The following is an 18,074-nucleotide window of genomic DNA, read 5'->3' on the forward strand; positions in this document are numbered from 1 at the left end:
ACCAGAAGGGCAGAATTGAGAAGACTAATGCATTCAGGTAAAGACAGTTTAATAGGTAAAGGAAAAGCCATGCACAAGCAAAGCAAAACAGGGAATTCATTCATCACCTCCCATTGCAGGCAGGTGTTCAGCCATCACCAGGAAAGCAGGGTTCTGTCATATGTAACTGTTACATGGGAAGACAAACACCATCACTCCAAACATCTCCCCTCCCTTCCTTCTTCTTCCCCCAGCTTTATATGCTGAGCATGACACCATATGGTATGGTATATCCTTTGGATCAGTTGGGGTCAGCTATCCTGGCTATTTTCTCTCCCACATTCTTGTACACCCCCAGCCTGTGGATTTTACTCTCCCCTCTTAGGGATTCATTACTATATTGAAATTCCAGCTGCTCTCTGCCTTAATGCCACAACAGAAGAAGGTGGCAAAGCTTGAATTAGGAATTCCTGTTTCCATGGTAAGAACAGGAAAGTTTTGTCAAGGTTTTGTCCAATGCTCCTGTTACAGAGGACGATCCTTCAGTAAAACCAGCTGCTTCATTTAGGGGAAAACCAAAGATTCATGTTCTTTGAAGGTACAAACATGTATCTTCATGTCCCAGCAGATCTACTTAGCACAGACTTAACTGCTTTGTTAGATTGTATTCTGCATGCAAACTTCTCATTGCTGCAAATTGGGGTTTATTTTTCTAAATGTACTTACATATGCTGAATTCTGTGCCATTTCAAGTTACTTATCTAAATAGAGCTTTTTCTTCAATGAGAAATAAATAAAAATATTCCTTTTCATATTGCATTTTTTCGTGAAGGTTTGATAGAATTGGCTTTATTTGAAGCTGTCAGGTTAAACAGGGATAATGTAATCTGAGATATTAACAAGACAGTTGAGCAAAGGGCCATCATGCACTGTGCTGAGAAGCATTGCTGCAGATGCTGGTGAAACACTTCAGGAATAAAACTGGGCAGGTCTGGAGAAGGCTGATAACCTCCTCCAAAGACTTCAGACTTCAAATGAAATATCACATGCTTACAGATGATCATTCTGAATTTTGAGTGCTGATTAATTGCTTATGGTAATGAAAAGCAGCAGGAATATTTTAAGATGGCATTAAATTTACATAGGTACAAATGCCACGTGCTATTGTTATTGTTTAGTTGTGTGAATCAGAGTTCTGAGGAACAACGACCTCTAAAGAGCTTATCCAAAGTTCACCTTCAAGGAGGATGTGATTTATTTGCCATGCTAACACAATTCATAATTTACTAATGAATGAGAATTGGAGGTGAAAAATGAGAACATTAACTTATCTTATATGCTTCAGCTGTTTCTATGTTGGCCTTAGCAGCTGTTAGCACCATGGGTCTGCAGCGCACTGGAGAGCTGCAGGCTCTTCAATGCTCTTTCCTGTGGAGGTGTAGATCCTATAGAAATTCCACATGACAGCGTCTTTGCTGAATCACTTTATAGATATTGACATACTCTCATTGGTTTAAAGACGGGTTGTTGAAAAAACACTATTATGAAGGGATTTGTCTCTAAGCAATTGAATATCCCCTTGCGTTTCTATCCAGACCACATATCTTATCATGTCTTAAACCATCAACATAGCAGCTGGCATTTTAGGGTTGAAATCCACTTTTTGTGCCTCTTCTCTCTTCCCAGTAAGTGGTTAAAAAAATCTTGCCACTGTTCAAACAGAACTATGAAAGAAGCCCTCAAACATACTTTGAAAGGTAAGTGCTGAAGGGCATTAAGACCTTTTGATTGATGTGCAGCCGAATTACATGGAATGTAACTTCCTTTCTGCATTGTGAGAAAGTGAATGCCAGTGAGCATTTGGCCAGCTGTGGAAGGTATCGCTAGGAGATAATGCTGCTCACGTTGACATCTAAAAGTCATTTTCATCCCCATGACACTGTGTTCAGCACCAGGACTCTGGTAGTACTCTCAGTTAGTATATTGGACCCATCTCCACCAAAAAGAATCTTTATATACTCTAAATTTTCTTTACTTCTTTATGGGTCTGCTGAAGGCTGCACACTTGACTGCTGTATTGCAGACTAACTTCCAAATGTCCTACACGTTTATTTCACAAATTTTATCAGAAACTGATGTGTGAGTCTTAAAATTTACATTCAGACGGCTTCACACAAGTTAGTTAATGTCCTTTAGAGAATGTCCTGTTAGAAGCATTGCTGAAACTCCTTTGATTTGCAGTTATTGCAGCTAAGGCTGCTGAATAATGCAGTTTGGCTCTGTGCTGCATGGCCCACCATGTCTCGTAATCATGTGTCTCAGCTCTATTAGCAGCATGCTGCTAGCCAGAGATAAGCCCATGGGCAGGAGTGCTAGTCATGGCAGATAAAAGCCCTAAACAATAGTTCGGTCCAGTGTCATTCACTTAATATTAAAATTAAAATTAATATTAAAATAACACAGCAACTCAGAATATTTAGTTGCAACAGTCAGAAGCTTTTCCATCCTTATTCAAGCTACAGGAGGACAAGAGATGTCAAACTCTTTGGTAGCTAGTGCCGTCATTGCCTTTCCTCCACTTCTGCACTCCATCCTCAGTTGCCCATGTGGTAAGATATCTAAGCCTCTTGTAACCTATGTATGCTGGGCCTTTCAAAGCATCCTTAAAGCTTGTCTTTGGAAAGATGGAAATGAGATCTTGGTGGATGACTCTTGTCTCCCAAGCTGAGAAAAATCAAACAGGGAAATGTAGTGCCATGGGCTATTTTGCACTCTCTGCCAGCAAACCTGGGAAATGTGTCGGGCCATTCTTCTGAAGTTTCTGTTCCCCAGAGCAGAAAATCCAGGTTGATGGTGTTCATGCTGTTTGACATTGCTGACCCAACATATTTTGTACCAGTACACCAGACTCCCTAAGGAAACTGGCAATGGTGGTACTAAAAGCACTGAACAAAAAGGGGTTTGGAGTGGACCTGAAGAAAAAGCAAGTAGAGAAGGAGGCCTTAACCAAGTTTTTGGCTGGTACATGAAGGACAGGAGATAGGAACTGTCTGATTTCAAAGCTGTTCTTTTGCACTTAAATGCCCTGCTGTGAAGCATAGCTTTCCTCTCCCAGATCTCACTCTTTAAAAACTGTCCAGAATTAGGGAAACAGCAGTGAAGTCATTTCGAGGCCAATGAGAACTCAAGGTCATAAAAAACCTGGAATGAGTTAGCATTTAAGCTTTTTTGGCTCAGCTTCTTCCTGTGAGAGGGACAATGCCTCTCACTTCTGTCACCAACACACTGGTGTCATTCAGGGCTACAACTTCATCATCTGGTAGATCAGCTGTTGTGTCACTAAGACTAGGGATCTTTAGGGGACATTTCCTTGCTTCTTATGGTTTCCTCCAGCATCTTGTGGAGGATCTTGCTCTGTCTCTGCCATTGCAGCAGAGCAAGAGTGCATTTCAGCTTACTGAGCATGGCATTTCTACCCTGCCCTTGCAGCATGATGGCATTGGGCCAGGGATGGTTTTGTGTACCCAGTTGAATCTGTGAACGCAGAGAAAGAGGAACCTTTGAACATCCCTACTTGCAGCACTTGTCACTTTTCCCCTCCTCCTTCAGGGCCTCCACTGAGTTTCTCAGTGCCCTTCTCCACTGCACTGCACATTTGTAGCCTTACAAAGTCTCTGGATTTTTCCTACCACCCTTATCTCCATACTGATTTCTGTAGGCGTAGCTAGCCTATTGCTTGGAAGAGCAGAGACACACAAAACTAAATATTAAACAGTGAATATTCCCAAGCCTGTGAAAGTCAGGCATGCATTCTCTTCTCTCTGAAGAGCTGTTCTCAAATATTTGCTAATCTTGTTTTTTCCAGTGTAAAAAATCCCAGCTCAGAACTCTCATTAGCAACTATAAACCGATCAGTGCAAGATACTGCAGATGTTCTGTGAAAACTGGAGTTTGGATGCAGGGAAAATGATGGTGGGTGGGAATATAGAGCAAGTGAAAACTGTGAGGAAAGATGTGTTTTCAATCCTTATGGATAAAAGCCAATAGTGGAAGAGAATAAGGTTGTTCCAGTATGAAATTTGGGAAAGTGTGTGGGAATCGTGATTTTAGAACCATATTGCTTTGGGAACCCTGAACCAAAATTTAGCAAAACATTGCCAGGTTTCCCAAATATAATCTTAGAGAATTCCATGAGCATTTGACAAGTTGCAGAACAAAATAAAACTAGAGCACAAGTTTTAAGGGAAAAGAAGAAAGGACCAAATGAAGCAAAGCAGTGAATTCTAAGAGTCATAAAAACACTTGGAGACAGAGGAAATTCCATCTTATGAGAAATGGCATCGCAGATGTGAGAGCAAACTGAAGTTATGCAGTGTTCACTTGAGGGGATTTCTTACTAATAGCTGATCAAGAGGCTTTCCTGCTCATAGTCTGGATTATTTTTTCATAACCAGGATTCCTCAATCCCATGTGATACCTAAATTAACAGCAAGGGCTTTCAGAGAAACCTGGGCATGTAAGAAGTGTGCTGGTATGGCTCATAGGGTAATTCTTTAAGTAGTAAATATATATAAACATTATTAAAAGCTGTTGTTTGTAATTTAACCAAAACAGGGCTGAACATTCAGCTCGTTTACACCATAAACATCTCTGTAGGAGCTAGTCACTAGAACTTTTCCTCAGATACAGGGAAGCTGTCTCTACAGTTGCTTGTATCCAACTTGAGCCATCTACTTTAAACATCAGTTGTACACTAAGTACACAATCCCCTCTATTAGTAACCTGTAAGTCTAATTGAGAACATTTTGTCACACAGCACAAAGATTTCCCAAAGTGATGCCAGATGCAAAACTTGTTTGGCCTGCCTGTGATGTACCTAGTCCTAATAGCAGCTGCAAAAGGACTGCTATGTTTTGGAATAGATTACAGACAAATTGCTAGGTGATCTGCTCCTCAAATTATGAAGAAAGAGATGTTGAAGAGGATACACAATGAGCACTTCTATATGGAAAAAATATGAAAGTTCCCAGCTAGATCTACATTGCATTGGCTTAAAATTAAAATGCATATAGAGGAAAACCTCAAAAGAATGTGAAATATTTATCGAACAAAATTTATGAAACAAATGATGAATGTGAAATATTTATCAAACAAAACAGTCTGTGGTGATCACCCAAGAAACATTACATTCATGGTCTAGCATAGTCATAAATTACTGCCTCTTTCCTGGAAAAAATACATATTGTTTTTGAAATACTGTCTTTAATACACCAAAATATTACAATTAGAAAACATGAGTGTTAAACATGTGATTTCCAGTATCAAAAACATGCATCTACTAGAATAGTGTATTAGTTGTGAAAGTCACAAAAGAGCACTGCAATTTGGTGGTCTGGAACTTACACACACAACAAATTAATTTGGATTTTAGGTATAGCATTACAAGTAGGTGCAGTGCAATGGGCTGTGAAAAAACATGTAAATAATAGCAAGGGTTATTAAAAAAACTAAATACCCAAATTCAGAACCTCATTTGGCATATCTGATTTACAGTCTTCAAGTCTGGACTGCCACCTGCTGAAACACTGTTCAATAGGAGGCTTAGGCTTAATAGGACTTAATTTTCATTATTAAACCTTGACTTCTACCCTAATCTTTCCTATAGCCCTTGGTGCTCCATATCCCATGGATAGTATCATCATAACTATGAGCAAGTTTCATACTTTCTTCCTTTCTGTCCCTGATTCCCCAGGTCAGTGTTGGTCTCCCCTCTGCTCACCCCCTGTGATTTGAGTAGTTTCTTTCCCTGCTCTTTGCCTGTTAAGATTTTACAACCAGACTCAACTGCTGGACCCACATTGCTGCCTCTGTAAAATGAGATTAGACAATGTAGACTCAGTAATTGTCAAGCAAGTTGGAGTCTTCATGTTTGCAAGACCACAATATGGGCATAAGTGGTGCATACACCCACAGTGTGGACATAAGCAGCAAGGTAAAGGTGAACCTTGCTATCATCTTTGCTGAGCAAGGGGGATTGGTAAAAAAACATGACACTTGTGTAGCATCTTTCATAGAGAAAGGACACAAGAAGTCTTGCAGGTTTCATAAGAACCAAGATCCAGACCAGAAGAGGCTGCAGGGAAATTGGTGGGTTGCATAGTATCAGTGGAGATTAAAATTCAATAAGTGCTCTGAACCACGGTCGTCATTTCAGATGCTAAGGGAAGATTGCTGAGATGTGATTTGATTAACTTGCAGTGGGTGTTTATCCCTTGGAAACAGTGCAGTAGGAGGAGAGTCGACCCTTCCAAGATTGATTGCGGTTGTGTGTCCCAGGATAGCCTTGTCATCCATGCACGCTCCAGAGTACTGGAGGAAGGAGCAGGAGCTTTCTCTAAGGCTATGTGTTTTTTGGGACCGAGGTTCCTGCTCAGCAATTGCACTTCCAAGGCACTCTTCTGGGCTGCATTCATGGTCCAGACCATGTTCCCTGCTGGGGTTTGCCCTCAGAATTATTCCTGGTGACTTGAGCTCTCCAGTCTCATACCGTCACCCGATTTTTACTGAGTTTTTGTGCTTCATGATATGATGTTTTCATGGGTGGGCTCTCACTTGGAGCAGTAGGCTTGCAGCGTGGGCTGTGCCACACGGAGTGATAGAGCAAGCAGCACCCCTTGTCCATTACCGCCAACATCTGAAGTTTTCAGTGAGAAAAGAAAAGCATTTTCACCGGTGTGAGACTCCTTTTCTTGCCTACCAAATGCATAGGTGCGATCAGTGTGATCACTTGAACATCACCTGCATTAAGTTTGTTTCACTGGGAAGAGTAATAGGAGCAAGCGCTGCATCTACTTGCTGTATGGAGCACCGCCACCCTCTAGTGGTAAAACTTCAGGCATTTTTTGGCAAAAGATGACTTCACTACTAACTCATCTTCTGTTTTCCCCTTGGACAAAAATCTGCACATCATCTTTAATTGACAGTGCTCTTCTGTTGAATGACATCGTAAATTCGTGCCTTTAGTTTAAGTGGCTGATGATGTAATTTCCTTGAACTATTTTCAGCGTGTTTCACCTCTCATTAAATCATATAAATGATACTTGTGAGCCGATGGGTGACTGAATTTTCACATGTAGATAGAAACAGCTGTAATGGAAAACCTCAAGTAGCAGCAGCTAAAGGCTTTAAATAGAGAATTAGTGATGGAATCATTGTAATGGCTGTAATGTGGCAGAACATTGCTGGTTTATAGCTAATGAAAGGAATCGTGTTGTCCTGGTTGAGTTCTCACTAGTTTGGTCATGGAGGTGCAGGGCAGCTGGATCATGGGTCTTGGGAAGCCGTTGAGCCACTGGCTTCATAACTGCAAGCTGGGGACATCAGTGTATGGTGTGACAAAGCACACTTGAGGGCATGGCAGGAACATCACAGAATTACTATATTAACTGATGAGTATCTTGATCAGGGGACTGTGGTTGTAGATAAATGCAAAGACACATTCTGGGCCCAAAAGCTCTTTCCTACCAACCACATAACCCATGCTCTAGAGCATGGCTGGTGAGTGGGAAAAGGTGAAACATGTCAAAGAAATTCAGAGTTATTCAGCATGAGGAAACACATTTGTTTCTGTTCTAACCTTTCTCAAAATGGCTGATGTGAAATTTTCCTGACATAAGAAACTTCGGTCTGAACAGCTAATGTTGGTAAAGCCACAGCAAAATAATCCTTCAGGGTTTGATGTGAAATGTTTCACTGTTGCCTATTCCTTGCATGGAGGGTGCCAGTTGATGATGTTTGGAGGAAATTCCCCCTCCCCAAAAGGCAGCAAGAGCTGTCTGGAGCTCACCTCTTTCCTTTCACTCCAGCTGCAAAAATGGAAATTCTCATAACACACTCCCTTAGCCCTAGATTTCCTCATACACGAATGAAACCAAAACCCAGTACAGATTAGAGGACATGTGTGTCTGAGCTGAGTCCTTGATCACTGCTTGCAGTAGACTCTGCTCATTTCACCCAGTGAAACAAAGTAGAGTTTTATTCAGCAAGAAATAAATCACAGTTTAGGATTCAGATTGTAATTCAATGCAGGTATTACACACTAAACACAGTTTGATTCTTAACAAGCTTTTTTCCCTGGATGATTTCAGTACCTAACACCTATCACTTCTTTGATGTACCCTAACCACAAAACCAGGGATACAGAGCTCTATGGAGACATTCTTCCAATTTACTCACTAAGCTCAGAAATATTTCCATGGCCACCTTCCCCTTTGTTCCTGTGGATCAGATTTTGGGAGCACATTAAAATGCCTATGATCTGGGTACATGAAGTACCAAAATATAAGCTCCCCCCACTCTGCTTCACAGTAATCACATATGAGATTCCCTTGATTTTTCTCATTACTTTTTGTAAAAAGATTTTGAACAGCTGAAACCTGGGGATAGTTTTACAAAGCAGATCAACATGACTTTAGATTGGACTGAATTGGATTTACCAGCAGTGGGAGTTAAATTTTAAGTCAAATCTCTGTTCTGGAGCCTCACAGACAGACAATAACACAGGGGCAGTGAGTTATCATGCACTGTGTTTACTGGAGAGCAGAATTTCACTCTCTATTGTTTAATTTTCAGACCTTTTTAACTTTTTCATTGTTTCATCTGCGTGGAAGTGAGTGAAAAAAATGAGAAAAGAAATGCAGTGCAGTTTTCAAGGGAGGGTTTTTCCTGGTGCTGCATTGTAGTGAAGCGTTTACTGTTTCTCAGGTCTCAGGACGTGCCAAGTAGATTCATTGCACTGTCACTGCAGTGCCATTTTCTGAAGCACACAGCACATCAGCTTGAAAGAGACCTCCTAAGCATTACAGTCCTTTGCCTGTGTGTGTGTGTATATATATACACACACACATATATATATATAAAATCCCTTCCCAAAATGCAGTATCACTCACTTCCTTCTTGAAGCATGCAAAGTTACTTAATGCATTTCAATACCGGCACCATTCTGATTTAGGCTCTTGTCAGGATTTCCTGACAACAAAGCCTCACCTGTCCAGGTTGAGAACCCTTGATCTTCATGAGATCCCACCTGACTGCTCACCAATAGTAGCAGCCAACTGTTGAAGGTCTTTAACTAGGATTTTATAGCCAATATCTCCAGTGCCAATACAGAGAGGTGTAACAGTGCTGTGGTTTCCCCTTCTATTTCATTCCAGGTTTCTGATTGTCTTGGGGTGTTTGATCTTAGCTGTCCTGACAACTTTCAAGGAGTATGAAACTGTTTCGGGAGACTGGCTCCTCTTGCTGGTAAGTAGAGTGTGGGCATTGCATCACCCTGGTAATGTCCTTGAATTGAAATCAGCCCCATCAGCAGTGATGGAAACTTACTCCCAGCTCTGCATGTAATAAGATTTCTTCTGCTGGTCCTGGGGCAATGACTGTACACTTATATATTGGATAGTTCCTGGTCCATTGTCAACACTGACTGAGTAAAAAGAAAGTTTGGAAAGAGGAAAAATACTGAGACATTTAAATAATGTGTTTTCAGCATTTGCCTAACAGTTCTCCTGTCAAAACATCAGGAAATTTCCTATTGACCATGCCAGAGAGCATTTGAAAACTCACTTTTTTTTTTGATCTTTTAACAATTTTAATTCATTCTATAATATTCTACCAATCCCAGCATTTCTTTCAAGGAAGGTCCTCAGAATCAGACTCACGCTTATACCCAACAGCAGCATGATTGGAATTGTTGCAGTCAGTGCCTCTGATGACTGTCCGTGACAGAAAATGTATTGGCAGCAAATATGTTCCTTTGTGTGTGTGTTTCCAGCATGCTTGTTTTATAAGTGCTGGAGTTCATGCTCAAGACTGTATTTCTGCAGGCCTCCCATTTGGCAGAAGACAAAAAAAATCTCACCAAGTATAAACATGATGTGTTAATCATGGTATGAAAATGACCCTTATCTCCCATAGGTAGCATCAAACAGAGAGCATAATGCCTCACTTAACCTGGCCTTATAGAAAAGCATCCCTAAGGAAACTGCACAGAAAGTGTAGTTCCAGGAACTAAATTTCCATTTCCCCTTGTACCCCCCCAGAGACATGTAGATCCGAGAAAGAACTAAATGCCAAAAGGAATGAAATGTGAATTCCCCTTGCATGTTCCATCTCAAAAAGCACCTATATGAAAACACCCTCATCCCCTCGGGAATGGGAAGCTGACTTTTGGTCTCTGTTACCTTGCACAGACCCATCTTTTCACATTCAAAAAGGCCTGAGGTTATTTTCCCTTTTCCTTCTCCTGTGCTTGTTTTTATATAGCTCTCAGCAGTTTACAGAAGTGCCTAGCTGCTGTGGGTATGAGCATCAGGGAGAATCCCTTTTCCTCCTTGCCAGGTATTCACACAGAGGAAAAGAGAGGAAAACTGACCATGTGCCCCGTGCTGCCCTTGGCCCATCTCTGCTGAGCACTCCAGAGAAGCTGTCTCTTCCCCTTTCCCTTCCCATGCTTAGAAGAGTTCTTGAGCAAGGTGGAAAATCCCATTTTTCTGTGCACCAGAAAATTAAGGGAATAATATATGCCTTAAATTAGTTTTATATGTGCCTTTATCTATGCCATAAATTTATGACCATATGAATATACTGTATCTTGTCCCTATCTCTATATATATGGCTGCATGAACAAGATGCTGGTGGGTAACTAGAGGAGATTTTTTTCTGAAGTAATTGCCTTTCCATTAAGACAGGGTAAAAGCTTCACATTTACAGCAGAGGCACATCCTTTCTGCAGAGTACTGCCCAGCCTATAGAGTTATGTCCCACTTTGCCTTGCTTCTTTATCAACGCATATTCTTCTTCCCACTCCTTTCCTCTCTTTATCTCACACACACACCCCAATGCTCGCATTTCATCTGTTTCCTTCAACTATATCCTCATGTCCAGAATTACTGCTAAACTTGCTATGAGTCTAACAGTGTAGCTTGTATCTTTGATACAGGAAACTTTTGCCATTTTCATCTTTGGAGCAGAGTTTGCCTTAAGAATCTGGGCTGCTGGGTGTTGCTGTCGCTACAAAGGATGGAGGGGAAGACTGAAATTTGCCAGGAAGCCTTTGTGTATGCTGGGTAAGAACATGCTCCCTGCTACTGTTTTCCTTTATGTCCTTTTCTTTCAAAGCCAGTGGGGGTGGGTGGCAGCCCCAGGGAACCAGGCAATGGCAGTGCAAAGAGCACTGAAATCAGATCTTCACTTTGTCATAGGAAGCTGTGTCCTGCTTGGAGTAGCTATTTGAAGTACCCCACAATAACAGTTAATTTGAGGGACACTTGAGTAACTGATCAGTGAGGAAAAATGTATTCTTCTACCCTTTAAGCACATTTCTTTGTCCTGAGCCCCACTGCATTTTCCTTAAGCCATCCCCAAATATACTCTCTCTGCCTTCAGTTTCAAACCACTTCAGATCCCAGCCCCATACCACCTTCCCCAGCCCTCTTTCAAATTCAGATGTGGTGTTTTACCTTTGTAATGTTGGTCTACATTTGCAAACAAGTATATTTGTGATTGCACCCATGTTGTCTTTCAGGCTTGGAAGGCACTGCCTATAAGTATCCATAAAACCACTCATTATACATGTTTGGATTCCCTTCCTACAACTCCCTATTCTACCCACAAACCAGCCAATGGACACTTAGAAGCTCATTGTGCCCTGAGAGCCTGTCATGAACATCCACATTTGTTCATTGATTCCAAGACTCCCCCATTTGTTTTGATGTTCTTCAGGCCAAGCACTTGCTTTTTGTTCTTTATCTGTAAGCACATAGCACTCTGGGGAGCCCTAGGAATACTTGTCACTTGTCTTCCCTCTCCCTCTTTTTGTTCATCTTATGGGTCTAAATGGTAGACAAAATTGGAACAAATTTTCTTTGTGCATCTGTGCTATCTTCAATCTAGCAATGCTCCTTTGGGTGCTAGTGTTGTATAAGTACTTCTGCTTCTAAAAGCATTGTGAAGGCAATAGAGTGTGGTGTTAGCAAGTGCAATTGATACTGTCTCGTGCCTTCTCAGTAAAGGTGTCACCTCACTTCTGAGAATGAATCTTCACTGGTATCTGAGTTGAAAACAGAAAAGATCCTGGATTTATTAATATAGTCTCTTGGTTGTTATTGGCACAAGTTTGTTTTGAGAATGACTGAAAGTGGATAAATCCAAAATCCATCCAGTGTCACTCTTTTTAGATGAAAACAGAATATGAAGAGTATTTAAAGACTGGGTGTCCAGAGAAGGTTTGAAGCCTTTTGATACCTCTTTTTTTCTTGCATATGCACAGGGTCACAAAGCAGAGGGCAAACAAGGAAAAGAAAGGAAAAGAAAACCAAGAAGGAATGATGCAATTTGCATTTCAAACCTCTTCTGTTGATCAGCAAATTGGCCCTGTGAGCCTTACAGAAAATAGTAGTACTGGCTTTGAGATTTTAATGGGAAAACTCAGCCAAAACAACAAAGTACTAGATGCACTATCAAAACATGAATTTCTCATCTGCTGTCCTGTTCATTGTGGTGTTCCTGTGGGACAGATGTACCTAAGGCTGGTTTTCTGTCAGCATTAGGACACTGTTTTACATCAGCATCCCTAAACTTGTCCAGTGCATGGACCTGTAAACAGATTATGAGGCTTTCTGGAGGGTTCTGTGCATGGTGCTGACTGTGTGGCAGGTGCAGGTGACTGTTTAATTGGCAAGAGAGAGCATTTTCAGGCAGCTTTAAAATTTGCCTAGGGAAATTTGGAGCACGACCAGATGGGATTAAGAAGCAGGTGATGGGGCCGCTTTGTTCTTTTTGTCTTGCAGATATCTTTGTGCTGATTGCTTCGGTGCCAGTGGTTGCGGTTGGGAACCAGGGCAATGTTCTGGCCACATCTCTCAGAAGCCTCCGCTTCCTTCAGATCCTACGGATGCTCCGAATGGATAGGCGGGGAGGCACATGGAAACTTTTAGGATCAGCCATTTGTGCACATAGCAAAGTAAGTGATGAACTTGCAGGGTTCAGATGGGGTTTCAGGGAGAGACATTAAAGGGAAAGAGAGAGGATGCACAGGTACAGCAGGGTCTTGGGACTATGTCCAGTACTTCAAGCAATAGTTTCCTTCTTTCAGCTTTATCCCCTCCTCCACTCTGAACCATTTTCTGCCCTGTGTTTTATCCTTCTATACTCAATAGTGGTACTGGGAAATGATGAAAGAGCGTTCATTCCCACCGTCATTCCAACAAGAATTTTGCCATTACACTGAATGAGAGCAGGGACATCCCTCTAACGGTGAAGCATGTTGAAATGTCTGATAGAAATACCCCTGTAGTTGCAAAGTATTTGTAGTGGCTTCTCATACTTGTCTGATTGACAGATGGAGCAGGACTCCAAAGGGATGAAAAGAGGCTGGCTAGCAGAAATGTAGTGCCAAAGAGAGCCACTGGTATAATTTGTCTTTGGAAGCACGGGTCAGACGATACAAAGATGCACACAGTGTGAACCCAGACAGACAGTAGTTCTAAATTCATCTTCTCTTGGTCTAACTTGGTGCTATACTCAGACACATCCTGTCTCGCACCAGACAGATACATTGTGTTCTGGTATTTTCACCAAACATTATTACAAGTTAAAAGCTATCTGCATAAAAATCCTCCAGATGAGATTTCTTATCTGCACAGGGTGTAGGAAAATTGCGTATATGTGCTCTGTGCTGCTTTTTCTTACCCATGAATGACATTCCTGACATTTTAGGGGTTTTGAGGATTAAAGCGCCAGCTGGCACAGCATAATTAGACTTTGCTGCTTTGTGGTGGCTGGTAGGGATACCCACCCGGCTTCATTTCGTACCAGCTTCTGTCTCTTCTCCATATAAACTTGCTACAAGGCAGGTGGCACATAAACACTTATGTCAAAAGTGGTTCTCAGGAAGCTCACATAATGGAAGAAGTCTGTGTGCCAGAGCCATTGCTTGGAATTTGTTTAAGGCTTTACTGGAGACACTAAAAAACCAAGGTTAGCCAACAAATATCCTTCTGTGGCTGCGCACCAGGAATTAGCCAGTTTCTGGTCGGCTTATCTCAAGAATCAATTATGAAATTCTCAGCTACAGCTTTATTTTATTCTATTTTATTTTGTTTTGGTCTATTTTAATTAAAGTTAATTTATTTTAATCTAATGTTAATTAATTTATTTCAATTTGGTTTTATTTTATTTTATTTCAATGCAGTTCTCAGAGAATGAAAGGAAGCAGAACACTGACTTTTACCCACTTTGGAAGACCTTCACCAAAAATGTTTCTGCTTTGTTTCAGACATTGCTGGGAATTTAACTTGGGTCACTGCACCTCCCACCTCAGTGCGTTTAGCCACACGCTCCACTTGAGTCACTGTCTCTAAACTAAGGAAGCTCAGGGTTTTTTTCACACAGATGATTTTCAAGGTCTGTTCTTATTGCATCAATTCATTGTGAAAACATAATTCATGGTGGACCCTGGTACATCCTGCAGCCTTGGCTCTCTGGAAGTAGGGATTAAGCATAGCTGTTATTTGCCTGCCAAAACTGACCAAACCTATGGGCAGCCAGAATGAGAAGAGTCATGGTCAGGGACAGAACCCTGCAGCATCCTGCATCATGGGTGCAGTTAAGGCCTTAACCCAGCTTTATGCAGAGCTATAACTACAGATTACGCTGTTCCCAAGGAACATGTCATGTATGGGCTAATTCTTGTAAATCTCTGCATTATTTCCCAGTAAGTGCTGAGCTGGGCTGGCCATGGGTTGTGACCAAGCAGCGGCAACAGCTCTGCTGTTATCAGCTTCATGTTTCCTCTCTCTTGGCATTTACTCTGCCTCAGTGGGTATTGAGGCTGTTTTCAGCCCCTCCATTCCCCATCTGTTTCTTTTGCAGGAGCTCATCACTGCTTGGTACATTGGGTTCCTGACGCTCATCCTATCCTCATTTCTTGTTTATCTGGTTGAAAAAGATGTTCCTGAAAAGGATGCTAATGGGGTGGAGATGAAGGAAGAGTTTGAAACTTATGCAGATGCACTGTGGTGGGGGCTGGTAAGTGACTCCAAAAATACCTTATCTAAAAACTTCATATCCAAGAAGAGATAAAGTATGTTAGGGGTGCTAGGGATCACAGTAGTGCTACTTTGGGGTGAGAAACATGTTACTGGTAGAACATTACCAGAGTATGGATGCCCCTACAACCAAGTAGCAGATCTAACAAAACCGTTGATTTTCAGTCAGAAAAATGCCTTTTGGTGCTTAAACCTCCTTTGGAAATCAGTCTCTGCTGGTTTCTGGGAAACCACTCTTCTACAGGGGTGTCTTTTGATGTATAACTGTACTGGTAGAACATATGCCTATAGGAGACTTAGCCCTCATGACAGCAGTAGCCTGCCAGTGAGAACTACATCTCTCAGAAAATGGCAGAACCAGAGGTGGCCAATGGACTGTTCTGTTGGGCTAGCAAAGTGTATCAAAGGCTTGGGCACTATTGATAGACACTCAAGGGAGTTTGGTCTATAAAGAGCCAGTGACTGAGGATGTCTCTGGATTCTGATGTGGGAAGTAGAAAAATATTTCTGGAAAGGATAACTCAACAATTCTCTTATGTCTCAATGTGCATACCCCCAGAATTGATCAGGGTGTGGCACTGGCTGTGAAATACTGAGCAAGGGGGATCTTTGATACAGATCTGTTCTTGCCTCTTCTGATGAAGAGACGAGTATTGCTTTGCACCACTGCTCATTTGATCACAAACTATTCCTGCCACCTGGTAGACAGAATTCATGTTGCTTTGCTACCGATAGTTAGAGGAATCCATAACATGCTGTGACTAAACTTCAGTAGTGTATTTTTTATTTGATGTAGTTCACTCATAAATGACAAGATCCTTCCACCCCATTATTAATCAAAAGGCCCCAAGTGTTGCATGGAACACCTGGATATTTTCATATCCTTTCATACCCAGGACACTTAGGTAAAGTCTCACTGGTGATAAGAGATACACAGTTGGAAATAAGCAACTGTGTAGGAAAGGAGTAAGTTTTCACAATGTCATCTTTGTTTTAAGAACACTGGGACTTCAGAGAGAGGTAGTCCTGATTGGCTTTTAAAGCCCTGCAAGCTATTAACGGGCAAGTCCCACTCCTAAGTGTGCTGTCAGGGTGGGCAGAAGACTCGTGTCGCATGGAACGACACATAGAGTTCCCTTTCAGCAAATGCATCCTAGAGAGGCAGCTGCCCTAAGACTAATTCCATTCTCCCTATCGCAATACCTCTGGACTATGATACCATTACAATGATTGGTTGGCTCATCATCAAGATCCTACATGAGGAGGTTGCATGAGCACCCACAGAGCTAGATGCACGTTTCATGGTGACCTTTAAAGCAGAGCTTTTGGCTTTGGTTTTCTTACGGGAAGTCTTGGTCATTCTGCCCACAGATCACCCTCGCTACGATTGGGTATGGCGACAAGACCCCCAAAACGTGGGAGGGACGGCTGATTGCAGCTACTTTCTCTCTCATTGGAGTGTCTTTCTTTGCTCTTCCTGCAGTAAGTACCTTCCCCCTCCTCTGTTAGCCACTGCTGTACACGTGCAAAATGAAGGCAATCAAAACTGCCAGTGGAATCAAAATCCCTTGTTAAGAAGTGATTCAGACACTTGAGCTGGTCTAGATCAGTAAATCAAACTCCTTTCTTCCCGAATTTGCATGCAGCCTATTTGGTATGTGATACACCAGTATTCCTTGAACCATGTGTGGGCACTGTCTGAGACAGTGCTACTTGGCACAGGATAAAATAAATCCAGCAAGTTAACAGTCTGGGCAGTCACAGGGCACTTTATGAGCCTGTACCCTGGCCCAGGTTAGTTTGCTGCTACTGACGTAGCCACACAAGATGCATTTTTAAAGGATTTGGGGCCTGTTGTGTTAAAAATTAGGGTTGAATCCACCCTACCCAGCTCTGAACACTTGCAAGTTAGAGACCTACATGTGAGCAATCATCACGGACCAGTGGCCATCCTTTATAACCAGTGCAGCTGTGCAGAGTATTTCGTGTCAGCTGTCTGGGGAAATAGTTCCTAGAGAAGATCTCTGACATCACCACGGAAGAGCATTTCTAGCCACTAAGATTAAAGGGGGGTTGGACAGCAGATGACAGTACAGGTGTTTTTGACCTAGCCATGTGAATTGTCCTCTGGTTACTTAAGAAATTATCTCTAAACTGCTTTTGAAAGCTTATTGCTTTCTTGTGTTACATGGGCCAAATATTAGCTTTGTCTGCAAAGTCCTCAGGTAAGAGCGAGACAAGATCTGGGTGAGATGGGCTGAACAGAAACCATGCCAAGTCCAGGTTTTAAGGTATTTTTCCTTTACATCAAGACATGGAAAGCATTTCACAGAGAATGGGAAGCCCCACACACCAAAATCCAGAGTATGGCTAGCATAGCTCTTTTATCACGCAAGCACAGTTTGTGTCTACCTGAGTGGAAAGTAATACACCAGCTTGGTATCTCCAGCTTGGAAAGCAGTAGACAAGAAACCTGGTGAGGACCTTAAGATGATACGATGTGGCCTGGGTCCTTGAGAGGATCATGAGAGCCTCGTGTCTTGTGAGTGGAACAATGGGAAGGTCATGCTGCACTGCACAAAGCTTCCACGTAGCCATCTCCTTCTCCACCCACAGGCCTGTTTCCTCTCGTTGTTAATCCAGTCTTTTCTGAGTAAGAAACATCTAAAATCTTGCGTCTCTCTGTGCTTTCAGGGCATTTTGGGCTCAGGGCTGGCACTGAAGGTCCAGGAGCAACATCGTCAAAAGCATTTTGAGAAAAGAAGAAAGCCAGCAGCTGAACTCATCCAGGTTTGCAGCTACTTATCCCCTCCTTGATAAAGTGTTGTGTATGAAGACTGCTACATCATGTTAACAAGGGCGACCCCTTCCCAAATTCTCATTTCCCATTGCAGGAGGTGAGAAGCTGTGTTTATAGAGGAGTTAGGTTTTTTTTTCACATTGAGCAAGATAATCCAGAGATCCCTGCAGTTTTTGAGGAGGGAATCTTTC

The 18,074-nt window shown here is 42.0% G+C and overlaps 1 protein-coding gene across 2 annotated transcripts in view; it reads left to right on the forward strand.

Annotated features, from left to right (window-relative positions):
* KCNQ3 (potassium voltage-gated channel subfamily Q member 3) overlaps nt 1-18,074 on the forward strand; it is a 194,170-nt gene that overhangs the window by 151,158 nt on the left and 24,938 nt on the right. For both annotated transcript variants that reach the window (XM_062627016.1, XM_062627017.1), the window contains exons 2-7: nt 9,192-9,282; nt 10,976-11,102; nt 12,825-12,997; nt 14,908-15,063; nt 16,455-16,565; nt 17,778-17,873. In XM_062627016.1, coding sequence (XP_062483000.1) covers nt 9,192-9,282; nt 10,976-11,102; nt 12,825-12,997; nt 14,908-15,063; nt 16,455-16,565; nt 17,778-17,873 — 754 coding nt within the window. The remainder of the gene's footprint in view (nt 1-9,191; nt 9,283-10,975; nt 11,103-12,824; nt 12,998-14,907; nt 15,064-16,454; nt 16,566-17,777; nt 17,874-18,074) is intronic.

Source organism: Pezoporus occidentalis, unplaced genomic scaffold (genome assembly GCF_034315485.1).
Source record: "Pezoporus occidentalis ecotype Australia unplaced genomic scaffold, CSIRO_AGI_Poc_V1 ctg3, whole genome shotgun sequence".
In the NCBI taxonomy this organism is placed as follows: Eukaryota; Metazoa; Chordata; class Aves; order Psittaciformes; family Psittacidae; genus Pezoporus; species Pezoporus occidentalis.